Source organism: Gastrolobium bilobum, unplaced genomic scaffold (genome assembly GCF_033153095.1).
Source record: "Gastrolobium bilobum isolate Gb01-03AN ecotype WA unplaced genomic scaffold, APGP_CSIRO_Gbil_v1 utg829, whole genome shotgun sequence".
In the NCBI taxonomy this organism is placed as follows: Eukaryota; Viridiplantae; Streptophyta; class Magnoliopsida; order Fabales; family Fabaceae; genus Gastrolobium; species Gastrolobium bilobum.
This window is the reverse complement of record NW_026899533.1, coordinates 30,951-46,834: the sequence shown is the minus strand read 5'-3', so window position 1 is coordinate 46,834 and position 15,884 is coordinate 30,951. Positions and strand designations below refer to the sequence as shown.

At 36.5% G+C, this 15,884-nt stretch overlaps 1 protein-coding gene across 1 annotated transcript; it reads left to right on the top strand.

The window, feature by feature from the left end:
- Positions 1 to 1,213: 1,213 nt before the first annotated feature.
- Positions 1,214 to 8,709, top strand: LOC133291092 (sodium/pyruvate cotransporter BASS2, chloroplastic). The gene is made up of 13 exons (XM_061489275.1): positions 1,214 to 1,455; positions 1,611 to 1,728; positions 3,244 to 3,364; positions 3,465 to 3,506; positions 3,592 to 3,705; positions 3,787 to 3,849; positions 5,111 to 5,238; positions 6,279 to 6,360; positions 6,685 to 6,736; positions 6,870 to 6,967; positions 7,107 to 7,265; positions 8,104 to 8,193; positions 8,297 to 8,709. Exons 1-13 carry the CDS (start codon positions 1,329 to 1,331, stop codon positions 8,372 to 8,374), a joined length of 1,272 nt encoding a protein of 423 aa, XP_061345259.1. The 5' UTR covers positions 1,214 to 1,328; the 3' UTR covers positions 8,375 to 8,709.
- Positions 8,710 to 15,884: the final 7,175 nt, after the last annotated feature.

Here is a 15,884-nt window from a genome sequence, read left to right as displayed (position 1 = left end):
TTTGGTTCAATAATTTCCTTTAAATTCAGCATGGTTGCACAATATGATTCGAAACTGATACAAAGTCTCGTGTTGAATGTAGCACTAGATGCATATAAATTTTTCGAAAGATCCACACTAACGGCTTGCACACTTGTGGGAGTGCTAAATGACAAAAGATAAAATATGGAGGCAGTTATATTAACTATTATTTTAGATTTATCATTTTTTTATTGAGTAGCTCTTATAATCTTTTTTCGTTTATAATCTTTTATAACTTATTTTTTGTTGTTGATTTTTGTCAATTCAACAGTTATAATTTAGGTCATATTTATTGATTAATTATTAATTTTAATAAATTATAATAATTGGATTGACGCAAATTAACAGTAAAAAAATACATTACAAGAGATTGTAAAATTTTTAGATTATAAAAATAACGATCCTCTAATTTATTTGTTTAATTATAATTGAATTAATTTAAAATTAACAGTTCAAAAAGAGAAAAAATTATCCGATCATTGAATAACATTTGAGACAATTAGGTGGTTGCTCTTGTATCTTATTATCGTGAATTGCGGCATTTATTGGGCGTTATACATCGTGTTTCATTTTAGACGGCGATCGGTATCTATTAAATGTACAATGTGATATTTTTCATTTCATCATGTGCTATGAGAATATACATTCTCATATTTTTTACTTTGTGTATTTTTTTCCCATTCCTTAATTTTTATAAGAAATGAAGCCACATTATTGGAGACAGGCAACAAAAGACGTGGGCTCCTTATGTTTCCCAGAGGCAAAAGTAATATATAACAATACCCAACTTATCATGCATTTAAGGGTTTAACATTTGTTGTTTTAAAAGACATAATTTATATATTTTTAATAATTTTATACTATATTTTATAGAAAAAATATAATTATAATATGAAAGTTATTTTTTATTTTATTTTTCACGTCAATTAAGGTAATTGAGAAAAAAAAAATTCTTATTGTAAAGCGACACAACTTTTTTCCTTCATTTAAATTGACAAAGAGTGAACTATTCAAAAAAAAAAAAAAGACAGAGTGAGGTTGAACATCGCAAAAACAGGCATAATTTGGAAGGATATGGATGAGACATGGAAGCGTTTGTGGTGCATAGGTTTCCACGACAGACTGAAATATCCACGACACTCAGACTTGTCATTCTCATTTGGATGTAAATTTCCAACTTCGAATACTTCGCCTTCTTCCTTTGAATTTTTACCGTGATCACACACAAACACATATTAATATTCCATGTTCTGAATCTATAAACCCTTTTCAACTAAAACCTCCAACGGAGATCTCTACTCTTTTGCATGCAGCAATCCATGGCTTCCATGTCTAGAATCATTCTCGGAGACCATAGGATTGGGGCATGTGATGCGCTGCTTAAGCCAAATTCTTGTATTCCCACTCGGATCAAGCTCCACAATGCTCATATGGGTATGTTTGATCTGTGCTTGTTTGGATATTTCTTGCTTACTGGGTTTTATTTCTTTGATTTTGTGAAAATGGGGACTGTTGTTTCTTTCCTTCCATTCATGATTTTGTTGAAAAGTTTTGTATTTTTTGTATTTTTTTTTGTTTCCCTCTTTCAGATGTTAAAAGTGAGTTTTATCTGCATGAGAGTGGAAGAAGCTGTGGAATCCGAAGCGAGTTGTGGGGTCCAGTTGTTGCTGTTGAAAGACTACCTTTACTCCATCAAACGTCAAAAAGGTAATCCTTTGAAACCAAGCTCTGATTTTGGTTGGGAGAAATTAACTTATGCTTATAGTATTCACTTGATTGAAGAATGGTATACAAGCACTAGGAGTTTAGGACTAGTGGCAAAGGCTATGGACTGCAGTGAGAATCATGGTGATGGAGGTGTCATGTTATGTCCAAAAAAGGAATGCCTAATTTCTCATAATTGACGTCTGAGGAGGGATTTGAGGGAATGGAATTGTTTCTGCCGCATTACTTATAGGTTATGATGAAATTCTTTCCAGAGAAGCAAGATATGTAGGTCCCCAGTGTATTAGAATTAAGAACCTGCTTGGATTATCTCAAACATAAAATAATTCGTCAAAGTGTAAAACTTTACAGCTATTGTCCGACGAAAAGGGCACGGAAAAAGTTCCTGATTCTATTTTAATGTAGGAACAGGGGAAGGGAAAAGAAGAGGAAAAGGCTAAACATTGCAGTGGGTAGTGATTGTAACCAGTTTTGAAATAGAAACATTAATCAATGTTTTTGTTGATGTCCAGCTTTTCAGCAGTCATTGTAATCTAAGCAATTAAAGGTATATTAGATGACTTATAGTGAAAATGGGTTGAGTTGATTGTTTGAGACCCTTAATTCCTGTGTCACAGACAATAAGCTGAGGGCCTTTCCATTTATTGTGCTTTATGTTAGGCAAGATGGTCAATGTTTTTCTTATCAACTCTCCATTTGCAAGTTATTAACCTTCCATGGCAGCACTAACTTTCTAGGTCTTGGAACAAATTATTTTATAGGGAAATGTAAAGAGCTTAATGTAAACAAAGAAGGATAAATCTTAATATCTTGAACTTCTAAAAAAATAAAATAAAAATTCCCGTAAGTATTTGCTGTGAGTGATGCAGCTATCACTTCTATAAAGAAAAGAACTCGAGCTCACTTTCACATTTCGACAAATTGCTTTTATTGATGGGTGTTGGAATAATGATTTGCTAATAGTTAATCACATATAAGCAGCATCTGGTCGGTTGGATTGTTTACTCTCGTCCATAAGGTATGTAACTCCTAAAATCTAATTATAAACTTATCCTCCAGTTCTGAAATTTAAGTATACTACTTAGGCCCTCAAGCTTAAAAATTATGGAGTAGAGTGGTATAACCTTTCCTGAATTATACTAATGATTACCGAGTTTCTGATTTGTTTCTTTGCTGCGCAAAAACTAAGTGCTCTTCATGGGTAGAGTGTCTTGCTTCCCTTCTTTCCCACTAGAAAAAGGAAAAAGAAAGAAATTATTAACTGCTTGATAGCATTGTGTCCACTTTCATATCCTTGATTTAAAATGAAAATTTGAATAACAAAGGAAAAAAGAATGAAAAACACCAGTCACTTGATGACAGTACTTCCAGAACTTTTGATTGACCTTTTTTAGTCAGGTATTGCACGACAAGTCTTTTGGTCTGTTTTCTGGTGCTTACATGTACTTTCACATTCTCGATTTAAAGTGCTAATGACTTGTTTATTGCTATGTTTAGGAACTCTAAAATATTGTGCAAGGCTACAACAAACATTTCTGGAGAAATTCCTGAAAGTGCTGGGGGGATGAGCCAGTATGAGAAAGTGATTGAAACCTTAACCACTCTTTTTCCTGTGTGGGTAAGTCTAAGACTTTTCATCTTCAATGTTTAGGTCTGTCTCAAAATTTTATAATCTCATACTTGGTCAGTAATTTGATAGTTTAGACTTACATGGGCAGGTCATCTTGGGGGCTATCGTCGGCATTTACAAGCCAGCTGCTGTAATAACTTTGTCTTTTTCTGCTAATTACATGGTTGAGTGGAAATATTTTGATTAACTGCTGTGGTGTAATTGCTTTATTCCAGGTAACTTGGTTGGAGACAGACCTTTTTACTCTTGGCTTGGGTTTCCTAATGCTGTCCATGGGCTTGACATTGACATTTGAGGATTTCAGACGATGTCTACGAAATCCGTGGACTGTAAGGGACAATCACTATTATAAAAAGGAAAATTTATCTGTTCATTCTTGCTTTTAAAGATTATCCATTTTGTTTTTGCAGGTGGGTATAGGGTTTCTTGCACAATACTTTGTTAAACCCATGCTAGGCTTTGCTGTTGCAATGGTATTTTTTGTTATTATTTGGGCACTTTCATGCTTTACTATCTATGTACTAAATTCAAATTAGCTCTTGAAATGTGTTTTGTCCTCATATTTTTTATATTACCTCCTTATATTGTTGTCAAAGAAATTATGTCATGGTAATGATTAACTGAGTATTTTGCACCTCAGTTTATTTATTGTAGATGCTACATTTTATATTATCTTTTGCATAGTGATTGTTTAATTGAAGAAATTAAAGATATCTTACTCTTGAAATGAAAATGGTGATATTGGCCATTGTTGTTGTTTGATCTCATAATCCTTTTTTAATCAACAATAAGCTGAGGGTTTCCACTTTCCAGTTCCTATGCTTTTAGGTTAAGCAAGATGGTCATTCATAACATTGTGCTAATTGTTTTTGGATTATCTGCTTTTTTATGCTGAAGTTCCAAGTCCTTCTATATCTTTGAGAAGGTTATTCCTACAAACTTTCCACTGAAATGGCAAGTTATTTACTGTCTATGACTGGAGTAAATTTCTAGACCAAAGAATAAATGTATATTTAGATAAATTTACAGGTGCTGAAGAGCTTATTGTAAATGTGATTATCTGGGCTTCCCTTTGAATTTATTATCCTTATTAAGCTATATGATCGATGATAGTGATGATGAAAACATTTTTAGTTTCCTTAGATATGGGTATAGGACTTAGTATAACTATTTATTTATTGAGGTCTGTTAGAGAAATATTACATAAAACCATTAATGAAGCCTTCACCTAATTGCTTAAGCTTTTGGGTTGAATTGGTTTTTACATAGTATTAGAGCCTCTGTGACCAAATGTTCACGAGTTCGACCCTCACTAAATATTCTAGAGTTTCTCAGCACAGGTAGGTGGCCTGTACATTCTCCACTCTTCAAGCCCAATGGACTTGTGTGAGAGGATATATTAGAGAAATTATATAAAACCATTAATGTGGCTTTCACCTAACAACTTAGGCCTTTGGGTTAAATTGGTTCTTCACAAGATCAATTTTGGGATCTGCAATGCTTTTTTTTTTTTTGGGTTGCTGCTTAAAAAAACTGGAGCTCAATGCCTAGTATTGTTCTGTCACTTCTATTTACCAGTCCTATTCTTGTTATTCTCTATAAAAAAAAATGTGTTTTTGCAATTAGATACCAAAGTTTGTAAAATTGGTTACTTCTCTTATAGTAGATGGTGTATTATGCATCATAAGAACCTATATCATGTGAAATCTTCTAACATCAATCTCTGATTCTCAGACTCTAAAACTTTCGGCTCCTCTTGCAACTGGTCTTATTCTGGTCTCATGTTGTCCTGGAGGTCAGGCGTCAAATGTTGCAACATACATATCCAAGGGAAATGTTGCACTCTCTGTTCTTATGACAACGTATGTTTAACATGTATTCCCTTGTTGGTGATTTCTGTACTCATCTTCAGCTACCTCATTTGTTAAATGCATTATTTTGGTTTCTTGTATTGGCTCCTGTCCCTCTTCACATCTGCAGGTTTTGTCTTTTTAATTGAAAAATCTGTTTTTAATTTGGTTAAGATTGGTATCATATAAGTAATATAGGATTAGTGGATGCATTGAAGTTACAACTACTAGTTATCCTATCCTTCAGTGCCTGTACACTAAAACCTGAGTTTCTAGTCCTTGTAGAATTTATTTTCAAAATGTTTTTTTTTGTTACTTGAAGGAGAAATGGAAGAATTTGGATTAATATGTTGCGCTAATTAGAGCCTCATGACACTTTTAAATTTTGGCAGTTCAAAGTTAGAATACATTTTGAAATTTTTTGGCTGCAATTGGAAAAGTATATGTGATATACAAAATAAAGGGCAAAGGTCAAACTCCGGTGCACAAGGTTCCCCGACTTGTGAGGGTAGGGTTGGGGGTTGATTGTACGAGTCGATTGCACGCAACCTTACCCTTGTATTTTTGCAGAGAGACTATTTTCCGGAATTGAACCCGTAACTTTTTGGTCATAAAAAGCAATCTTAGCACAGCTCCAAGGCTTGCCCTTATTTGATATTCAAAATACCAATCTATATTCTATAACAAAGTACCCAAAAGCCAAAAGTTTTATCTATAGGTTATTGAGTTAACCAAAGCAATTTGACTAAATTTTGTGGTACTTTATGATTCTAATAGAAACAAGAAGAACCTGCACAATACAATGCAATGTAAATGTCCTCTTTAAACATGCAAGGCTGAATAATGTATAAGAACAATATACAATTACTGAATACGTGACATGGTTGCAAATGTGTCATGTTATAGCAAGAAGAAGTCATTTTAGCTTTATTGTTTTTGTATTTTGTAGCAGCAATGAATTATCTGATGTATAATGCTGTTGATTAAGAGAATCATTGTTTTCAGAACTTTGGCTTCAGAAATAGTTAAAGATGCTATTTACTGTTCTACAGGTGTTCAACTATTGGAGCTATTGTTATGACCCCACTCCTTACAAAGCTTCTTGCTGGTCAACTTGTTCCAGTTGATGCTGCCGTAAGTTGTGGCGTGCCTTTTTTGTTGGAATGAAAGGGATGTGGAAAAAACTTTTCATTTAAATGATATAATACCAGCCTCCTATTGGCTAGCTGTTACCGAAACAATCTTTGTTTACACTTGACAATACCAATCATATTTTCTTCTAATCATGCGGAAAAGTAAATATAGATGCCTGATTCTAGACAGGATATCTTGTCTTTCTTAATGACATACTGTTCTTCTGTCTATGCTGAGATTTTCACATCATTTTTGTCACAGAAATCCCCTTGTATTTATTATTTTCACTCATGGAATGAAACTGTTATTCTTTGTCTTTTTCAGGGTCTGGCATTTAGTACCTTTCAGGTTGTTTTAGTCCCAACAACTGTGGGAGGTAAGAGATGGATCTTTCCAGTTATGTGTTAGAGTTGGTTGGGCACTTGAATTTACATTAACGTGTCTTCACTTGGTGTAAGGTTTGGTGCTTAAATAGGATGATTTTAAAATGTTTTTGCTTTATCTGGCAGTTTTGGCTAATGAGTTTTTCCCCAAGTTCACTTCAAAGATAATCAAGGTTACGCCTCTGATAGGAGTTATTTTGACCACTCTCCTTTGTGCAAGCCCAGTAAGTTGACTAAGTTCTAGAAGATGAAGTTCACAAGCATTAATCTCTGATAGCTTGCAGTTTACTTCATTGTAGATTATCATTTGTCATTCTTGCTTTGCATGGAAATTTGACGTGTATTATATATAATACTTTTCAGATTGGACAAGTTTCAGATGTATTGAAAACTCAAGGAGCACAATTAATATTGCCGGTTGTTTTTCTACATGCTGCTGCATTCGCTATTGGTTATTGGATTTCAAAATTATCATTTGGTGAATCTACATCACGCACAATATCTATAGAGTGTGGGATGCAGGTAATCCTCTTCTTCACACCTCAATACCTCTTTGTTATCTTATCCCATCTGAAAATTTTTAGACTCGTTCCTCTTTCTAGGTTGTATGTTGCTTTTGATTTTTTTGGCATACTGATCCTAATTATCTCTTTGAGGCGAGTTGGCCTCCCGGGTATCCTCACAAGCTTCATCTCTTTGAGCTAATTATGAGACTAATCTCGAGTCGGGGCTTAGTCACAGTTAAAGTTCCTCGCCCCTCTCCAAAGATATATTTGGTGGGAATCGAACTCGGGTTCTCTCCCCACTCTACTCAGCCTGTGTTGCCAACTAAGCTACACCCATTAGGTTATGTTGCTTTTGTTGATTGTATATCATGTCATCTGGAGTTGGCATCTTAGCGTACAGAAATACATTCATTAATAAACGTATATAAAGGAGCTGTGAAAGGATTCTGTTCTTGATACAAATTTAATTATATAGAAGGGGTTTTGGTTATCATACCAAGAGAGCGCACTGCTGGTGTTTCTTTGTGTTTGCCCAGTGCCTACTATCAAATTGCACAAAATGTACATCAAAGCACACAAATCTGAATTTTCCATATATTGAGCAGTATCGTGCTCAGGAAGTGAACAATAATTAATGTTAGATCAATAGATTAATAACTTAATATGACATTGAACTGTTTCTGGTGAAGGGACGATCATTATCAGTTCTATACACATTTGTATTCTCTATAGATGCTTAAACTTGTATTATGCTTCTTAGATCTCTCTCATCAAAATCAAGGTAACTCCTCCTGGTAATGTTGAATGGTTGATCATTATGTCTAACCTTTATTATTTTTTATTTTTATCTGCAGAGCTCTGCTCTTGGATTTTTACTTGCTCAGAAGCACTTTACAAATCCCCTTGTAGCTGTTCCTTCTGCTGTTAGTGTTGTCTGCATGGCGGTAAATAGGATATTTTCCTGCTCTAAGATTGTTTCGTTTTGTTCATTTCTTGTTAAAGGATTTAGGAATCTATCAATGACTAGTTTTCACTGTTGTCATGCAGCTTGGGGGGAGTGCTCTTGCTGTGTATTGGAGGAATAGACCAATTCCCATTGATGACAAAGATGACTTCATGGAGTGAAAATCATGGCCTACCTTCTATTGCATTTCATGCCCTATAAATAATTCTTTTCTCCTCATCTTTTGTGGGACGTTGGTTTCTGTATTAGTTGATAAAGAAGTTTTGATTCTTGAATGCATGTAGTCGCGCAACATGTTAGAACTTTAAGAATTTAGGATGAGCTTTCAACAATTTAAAATGGAGAGTGGCAACAAATATGCCCGTAGGAATGCTTGTAATATTTCTTTGGGGTTAATGTTCTTTTTCCCCATTGCATTTAGAATCTAAAAGATGGACAGATTTTCAGGTAATGGCAAGCAAATATTCACCCATATGCAGTGTTTGTGGGACATTATGATTAATTTAAGCGTGTTTGCTCTCCCTGGGCTGTGTCTTGTTTTTTTTAGGCAGTATTTATATCATAATTTTTAGTTGTTAAATTATTCATAAATTCTTATCAAAAATGATAACACGAGGTTACATACATGATACAGATTCAAGCCTCTGACTAAGTTGTGAGGCCATGTGATTCTGGATTGTGTTTTCTTTATTTTTTTAATCGCAATTCGCACATGTGATTTTGATGTTAGAAATAATTTCGACTGTAATGGGCCAAGGGGTAGGTTCAGGCCCAACTCACACTCCTGGGAACAACATGAGAAGGAGTAAACTAGCTTACCTGAAGGATTATATCCTCGGCTGAAGTAGAGAGGCCCATAGTGTAATTCAGCAACTATGTTAGTTTATGCTTTTAATTACCAAGTCATTTTTAATTACAATATTTCAATTATCATGTAACTCAACTATGAGTATAAGTACACCGTGAAATGAGATAATACATAAGCAATATTCAGAAATCTCTCTCTCTCTCTCTCTCTCTCTCTCTGTGTGTGTGTGTGTGTCTCTCTCTATCTCTCTCTAGTCATGCTTTTGCTAATCTTCTCCCTCTATTCCCAATGCTATGATATTAGCTCTTATTACATTGGTGCTTTCATTGTTGTTATTGAGTTATGGCAGAAAACACTCGTTTACTTGCCCCTACTAACCAGCTACATGTTCATGACCAATAATTTATCACACTAGAGAGGATGACGGATCATCGTTTGGAAACCTTTGAAAATGCACAGAACCAACGATTTGAAGAGCAAAACCTATGGTTTTAGGTTGTTAATCACCAGATCCAAGAAATATTCACACTTCTGCAAACACTGCAGCAACAGATCACAAATCTGGGTGTGAACGCTCACACAGGCCTACTGAGTGCTTCGCCTGGCCGCACTGCACCACCTCTGCGCTCCATGAAGATCGATTTCCCACGATTTGGTTCGGGAGATCTGGATCCATGGTTATTTGTTGTGGACAGGTATTTTCGTTACCATCATGTTCTTGATCAGGACAAATTAGATATGGTTTCTTTTAATTTGGATATGCCTGCTTCTTGCTGGTTCGAAGCTCTTTTTAGCAATGGTCAATTTCCAGATTGGCATTCCTTTGTCATAACGCTACATCAGCATTTTTGGACCATCGGAATTTGAGGATCCTTTGGGTTTTTTTAGCCAAATTACAGCAATCGGGTTCTGTTTTGGAGTTCCAATTAACATTTGAGTTGCTTGCTAAACGAGTTCCCGATTTAACCCCTATTACCCACAAGAGTCTTTTCATTTCAGGGTTAAAACCTCACATTCGTAGAGCAATTTTAGTTCATCGCCCATTAGATGTTGCAACTGCTTTTGCTTTTGCCACACTATATGAGGAACAATTTGCTGACAATAGAAACTCAAGACCTTGGCAAAATCGTTCAAACCCATCACAACCCATAGTTGCACAACCTATTACATTAGTCGCACCCACTACTAAACCTCCTTTGTCTTTACCTGCCATTCCCATTAAACGCCTATCTCCTGCGAAAATGCAAGCACGTAGAGAAAAGAATCTTTGCTACAATTGTGACGAAAGGTTTGTTGCTGGTCACAGATGCAAAGGCCGGGCCACACTCTTATACTTGGATGGCACAGATGATGAACAACCTAATAGTCCTGATAACCACATACAGGAGCCACTGTCGTTGAAACAGTGGAAACTAAATTTAGTGATATTCCTCATGAAATCAGTTACAATGCATTGTTTGGTCATCGATCTACAAATTCCTTCAGTTTGCAAGGTAAAATTGTTGGCCACCCAGTCCAAATTCTGGTGGATGGAGGTAGTACCCACAACTTTATCACTGTTCGTATAGCTTCTCATCTTCATTTAGCATTACATGTCATTCCTCCTTTGAAGGTTCAGGTAGGAAATGGTGATGCCCTTATATGTTCAGCTACTTTTAAGACTATCACAGTTGATATTCAATCCCACTTGTTTACTGTTGATTTATATGTCATTGACTTAAAGGGTGCTGACATGGTGTTAGGAGTTCATTGGCTGGCCACATTATTCTGCTTTAACCATGTCCTTTCTCCATAACGATTCAAAGGTGCTACTCCAAGGGGTAGGGACGGTCACTTCCAGCCAAATGAGTCCTTCACAGTTGCACAAACTAATACTACATGACTGTTTCATCCTGCCTCATGTGTTTTACTTCACCCGGCATTCTCTCCCCACCATCAAAGCTATTTTCGGTGCCTTTTTCAGAGTTATCTACCTTACTGCAAAATTTTACTGATATTTTTGCAGAACCGTCCTCACTACCACCTGATCGGGCTTATAACCATCACATCCATCTACTTCCCAACTCTAAACCCGTCCAAGTAAGACCCTACCGCTATCCATATTACCAGAAAAAATGAAATAGAAAAATTGGTGGTAGATATGCTACAGAAGGGCATCATACAACACAGCCATTCCGGCTTTCAGCTCCCCAATTTTATTAGTTAAAAAGAAAGATGGTACTTGGAGGTTTTGCGTAGACTACCGTGCTCTTAATGCCATTACGGTGCAAGATAAGTTTCCTATTCCCACTATTGAGATTACGGTGCAAAATTGGAGGTTTTGTTGGATGAACTACATTGAGCTACTATATTTTCCAAACTAGATTTGAGATTTGGTTACCATTAAGTTAAAATGAACCCTATTGACATGCATAAGACCGCTTTCAGGACACATCATGGGCATTTTGAGTTTGTGGTCATGCCCTTCGGTCTTTCCAATGCTCCTTCCACTTTTCAGTCCACGATGAATGCTTTTTTCTCCGAATTCCTAAGGAAATTTGTGGTCATTTTCTTTGATGATATCTTAGTTTATAGCTCGACACCAGAAAATCACGTGGATCACCTCACTGCTGTATTTCGCACCATGCGCTCCCACTCTTTATTCACCAAGAAGGAAAAGTGTGCATTTGCCCAGATGGAGATCCCTTACTTGGGTCACATTATTACTGGTCAGGGAGTCACCCCTGATCCGGATAAAATTAAGGCTATATTGGAGTGGCTAATTCCAGTGAATGCTACTCAAGTTCGAGCATTTCTGGCTATTATCAAAAATTTATTAAGAAGTATGCTACAGTGGCTGCCACCCTCACAGATTTATTATCCAAATCGGGTTTTACATGGTCTTAATTGGCTGGTCAGGCTTTTGAGAAATTGAAACATCTCTTGGTGTCGGCCCCTATTCTGGCTCTACCCAATTTCTCTGAACCGTTTGTCGTGGAAACTGATGCTTCGGGTGTGGGTATTGGAGCAATACTGTTACAAAATGAGAAACCTCTTGCCTTCTTTAGCCACAAACTATCACCAGCTGTGCAACATCAGTCCGTTTATGTACGTGAGATGTTTGCAATTACTTCAGCCATCAGTAAATGGCGACAATATTTACTGGGATCGCTGTTTACTATACGCACAAATCATAAAAGTTTACATAACCTGATGAACCAGGTTATTCAAACCCCAGAGCAGCAACAATTCTTATCTAAACTATTGGGGTTCACTTAAATAATAGTGTATAAAGCGGGCAAGGCCAAAGGCCAATACAGTGGCCAACAGTTTTTCTAGACTGCATGTAGGGGGCACTGCAGACCAGTCACCCCAATTCATGGTCATTTCTGGCCCAGTACTCAATTATACAAATAAGTTATAGTTCAAATACAATTCTGATGCCTACTCTACACAGATGATACAACAATTACAAGCTAATCTTACGGCTATGGCTGATTAGCGGCTCAAAAATAGACTCTTATTCCACTGGTCTCGCATCTTTATTCTAGCGGGGTCTTCATTGAACAAGCATATTCTTCATGATTATCACACTTCGGTGCATGGTGGTTACTCAGGAGTTTAGGCTTGCCTCCATTGGATTCAAAGGAACTTCACCTGGAAAGGATTACAAAATGATGTTAAAGAATATATTCGCAGATGTGAAACATGCCAGAAGTTAAAAGCACCTAACCACCCACCCCTCAGACTGTTGCAACCCCTACAAATACCAGAAACCATTTGGGGACACTTAAGCATGGATTTTAGTGCTCACTTGCCCAAATCTGCAGATCATACCATAATCATGGTGGTCATCGATAGATTCTCCAAGGCAGCTCATTTTGTACCTCTCTCTGCCTCTTACTCAGTGGCGATAGTAGCCCAATTCTTTTGGGATTTTGTCGGTAAACTTCATGGGCTCCCGGAATCCATAGTGTCAGATCATGATCCAATTTTTCTGAGTGATTTTTGGCGATCTTTGTTTAAACTGCAGGGGACAAAATTAAATTTCAGTTCTAGCTACCACCCCCAATCCGATGGTCAAACCGAAAGAGTAAATAGATGTTTGGAAAATTGCTTTTGGGCGTTTTCTCATGCACATCCTTCCAGCTGGTCCAGATTTTTAAGCTTGGCAGAGTATCACTACAACACGTCATTTCATTCTTCCACAGGAGTGACACCATATCAGGTCATGTTTGGTCGCAAACCACCTAACCTATTAGCTTATTGTTTGGGGTCTTCATTCAACGAAGCAGTTAATACTACCCTCTCTGACAAAATGTCACTTATAGGCACATTAAAAGAAAAACTCTTCAGGGCTCAACAAGTTATGAAAGCTCAAGCAGATAAAAAGCGGAAAGATTGGAACTTTACCTCTGGCGATTTAGTCCTGGTCCGGTTACAGCCCTATCGCCATATCTCCGTCGCCCGCCGTTCATCTCAGAAGCTAGCCCGTCGTTATTATGGGTCGTTTGAAGTGGAAGAAAGGATTGGTCTAGTGGCATACCGCTTGAAGTTACCTACCACGGCAAGGATACACCCCGTCTTCCACGTTCCCTTGTTACGGCCATTTCGTTCGGGTCATCGGTACAAAGTCCATCCTTTACCACTCTTGGAGACAGAGAATCCTCTGTTGCACACGCCCTATGCTATTGTAGGCTCTAGACAGATTTGGCAAAAAAGGAAACTCATACCTCAGGTTCTAGTACAGTGGCAGGATCTACCAGTGGAGGATTCCACTTGGGAGGATCAAGGGCTGGTGTTGAACACTGGAAATCGTGAACAAAAAAGGGACAGTCAAAGGCATAACTACAAAGGATACAGAGGGGAACCTTCGACAACCAGAAGGGTTACGAACTAATAGGGGTGATAGGAGCACCGGGAGGGAACCTAGTAGGCACGACAGAGAAGTTTGGAGGAGAGAATCAAGGGGAGGACAAGGAAGGGACACATCTGGCAAACCCACCCACTTTGCCTAGAATTGAAGTCCAACAGTTCCCTATGACCACTGATCCGATTCCACATTCGACGGCTCATATCTTTTCCCCCGTGTCGGCAAGATCTACGCCGTTTAATATCCCTAATGAGATACAGCTAGCACCCATCAGCCTACCTGAACCGACAGTTCAGATATCTGCCCCAGTGTCGATAGAATGTCCACCGTTCGTTTCCTGCGCAACACCACTTCAGTCCCCAGCCAACCACGTGCCCACGCCAGCTGTCTTGGACAATTCCCTTATATAAGCCCAAATGCTTCGAGAACCATTATGACTTGAGGACAAGTCGAGTTTTCCAGGGGAAGGTAATGTAATGGGCCAAGTTGTAGGTTCAAGCCCAACTCTCACTCATGGGGACAACATTAGAAGGAGGAGTAGACCAGCTTACCTGGAGGATTATATCCTGGGCTGAAGTAGAGAGGCCCATAGTGTAATTCAACAACTATGTTACTTTCTGCTTTTAATTACCAAGTCATTTTTAATTACTGTATTTCAATTATCATGTGACTCAACTATGAGTATAAGTACACCGTGAAATGAGGCCCATAGTGTAATTCAGCAACTGTTAGTTTCTGCTTTTAATTACCAAGTCATTTTTAATTACTGTATTTCAATTATCATGTGACTCAACTATGAGTATAAGTACACCGTGAAATGAGGCCCATAGTGTAATTCAGCAACTGTTAGTTTCTGCTTTTAATTACCAAGTCATTTTTAATTACTGTATTTCAATTATCATGTGACTCAACTATGAGTATAAGTACACCGTGAAATGAGATAATACATAAGCAATATTCAGAAAAATCTCTCTCTCTAGTCACGCTCTTGCTAATCTTCCCCCTCTATTCCTAATTCTACAATATTAGCTCCTATTACATCGACGTAAAAGCCTAAATTTTGTTAGAATTCAGCTTTTTATATATATAAAGGTAGAGAAACTTTAAAATTAAAAATTTCTTGTAAATTATTTAATAATTTCTTCTTCTACTAACACTTGATAGCTGACATGCCAAATTTATCTATTATTTGGAATAATCAGCAGTACAAAAATACTATGTTTGGGAGATTAAGTGTGTGTTTGGATTGATTTATTTAGGGGTAACAGAAAATTAATTAAAAGATTTCTGATAAAGGCTTGTAAAGAAGAAAATAATTATTTCTTAAAATTGCGTTATTTTCAAACGTGCTCAGTTCTTTCAAGTGTATATATATTTATAGAATAAAGTGTAAGTAATAATTGTCAACGAAATAATTAATGAAATGGTTTTATTAAATTATATATATTGGGCTTTAAGCCCAAAAGGATAAAGCAAACAAGAAAATAAAAGAAAAAGATAATCTAAATAAGTGCATAATCAAGAAAATGAGTTTCTTGAGAATGTACTTTGCAAATCTTGTCTAAGGAATATACTTTGCAAATTATATATAGAGATTTGCCCTAGAAAATGCCATATTTATGAGATTTGATAAATAAACGTATGTTATGTACTTTTTTTCTTCGCTAGTTAATCATATATATTGATATTGTTTGTATTGGATATATAGTTGAATCAGAATTAGATTTCTGTCCTACTTCTTGCTGTTTTCTCTCTTGCATTTCTTCCTTTATTTTATAACAATATCCTTTTTATAGACAAATTAAGGAGATTTTTTGAACTTATTTTTTGTATTAAACTAATCTTTGGTTCATTTGTAGACCAAAAAATTAATTAATCCCAATAGATATAATAGTAAATATTATTAACAGGTTTAACAATTTTCGATGCAGAAAGTAGTGAAACATTAATACAGTTATTTGACACAAAAAATTTTAAATTCTTTTCTCATCTATAAAGTTTATATTTTGAA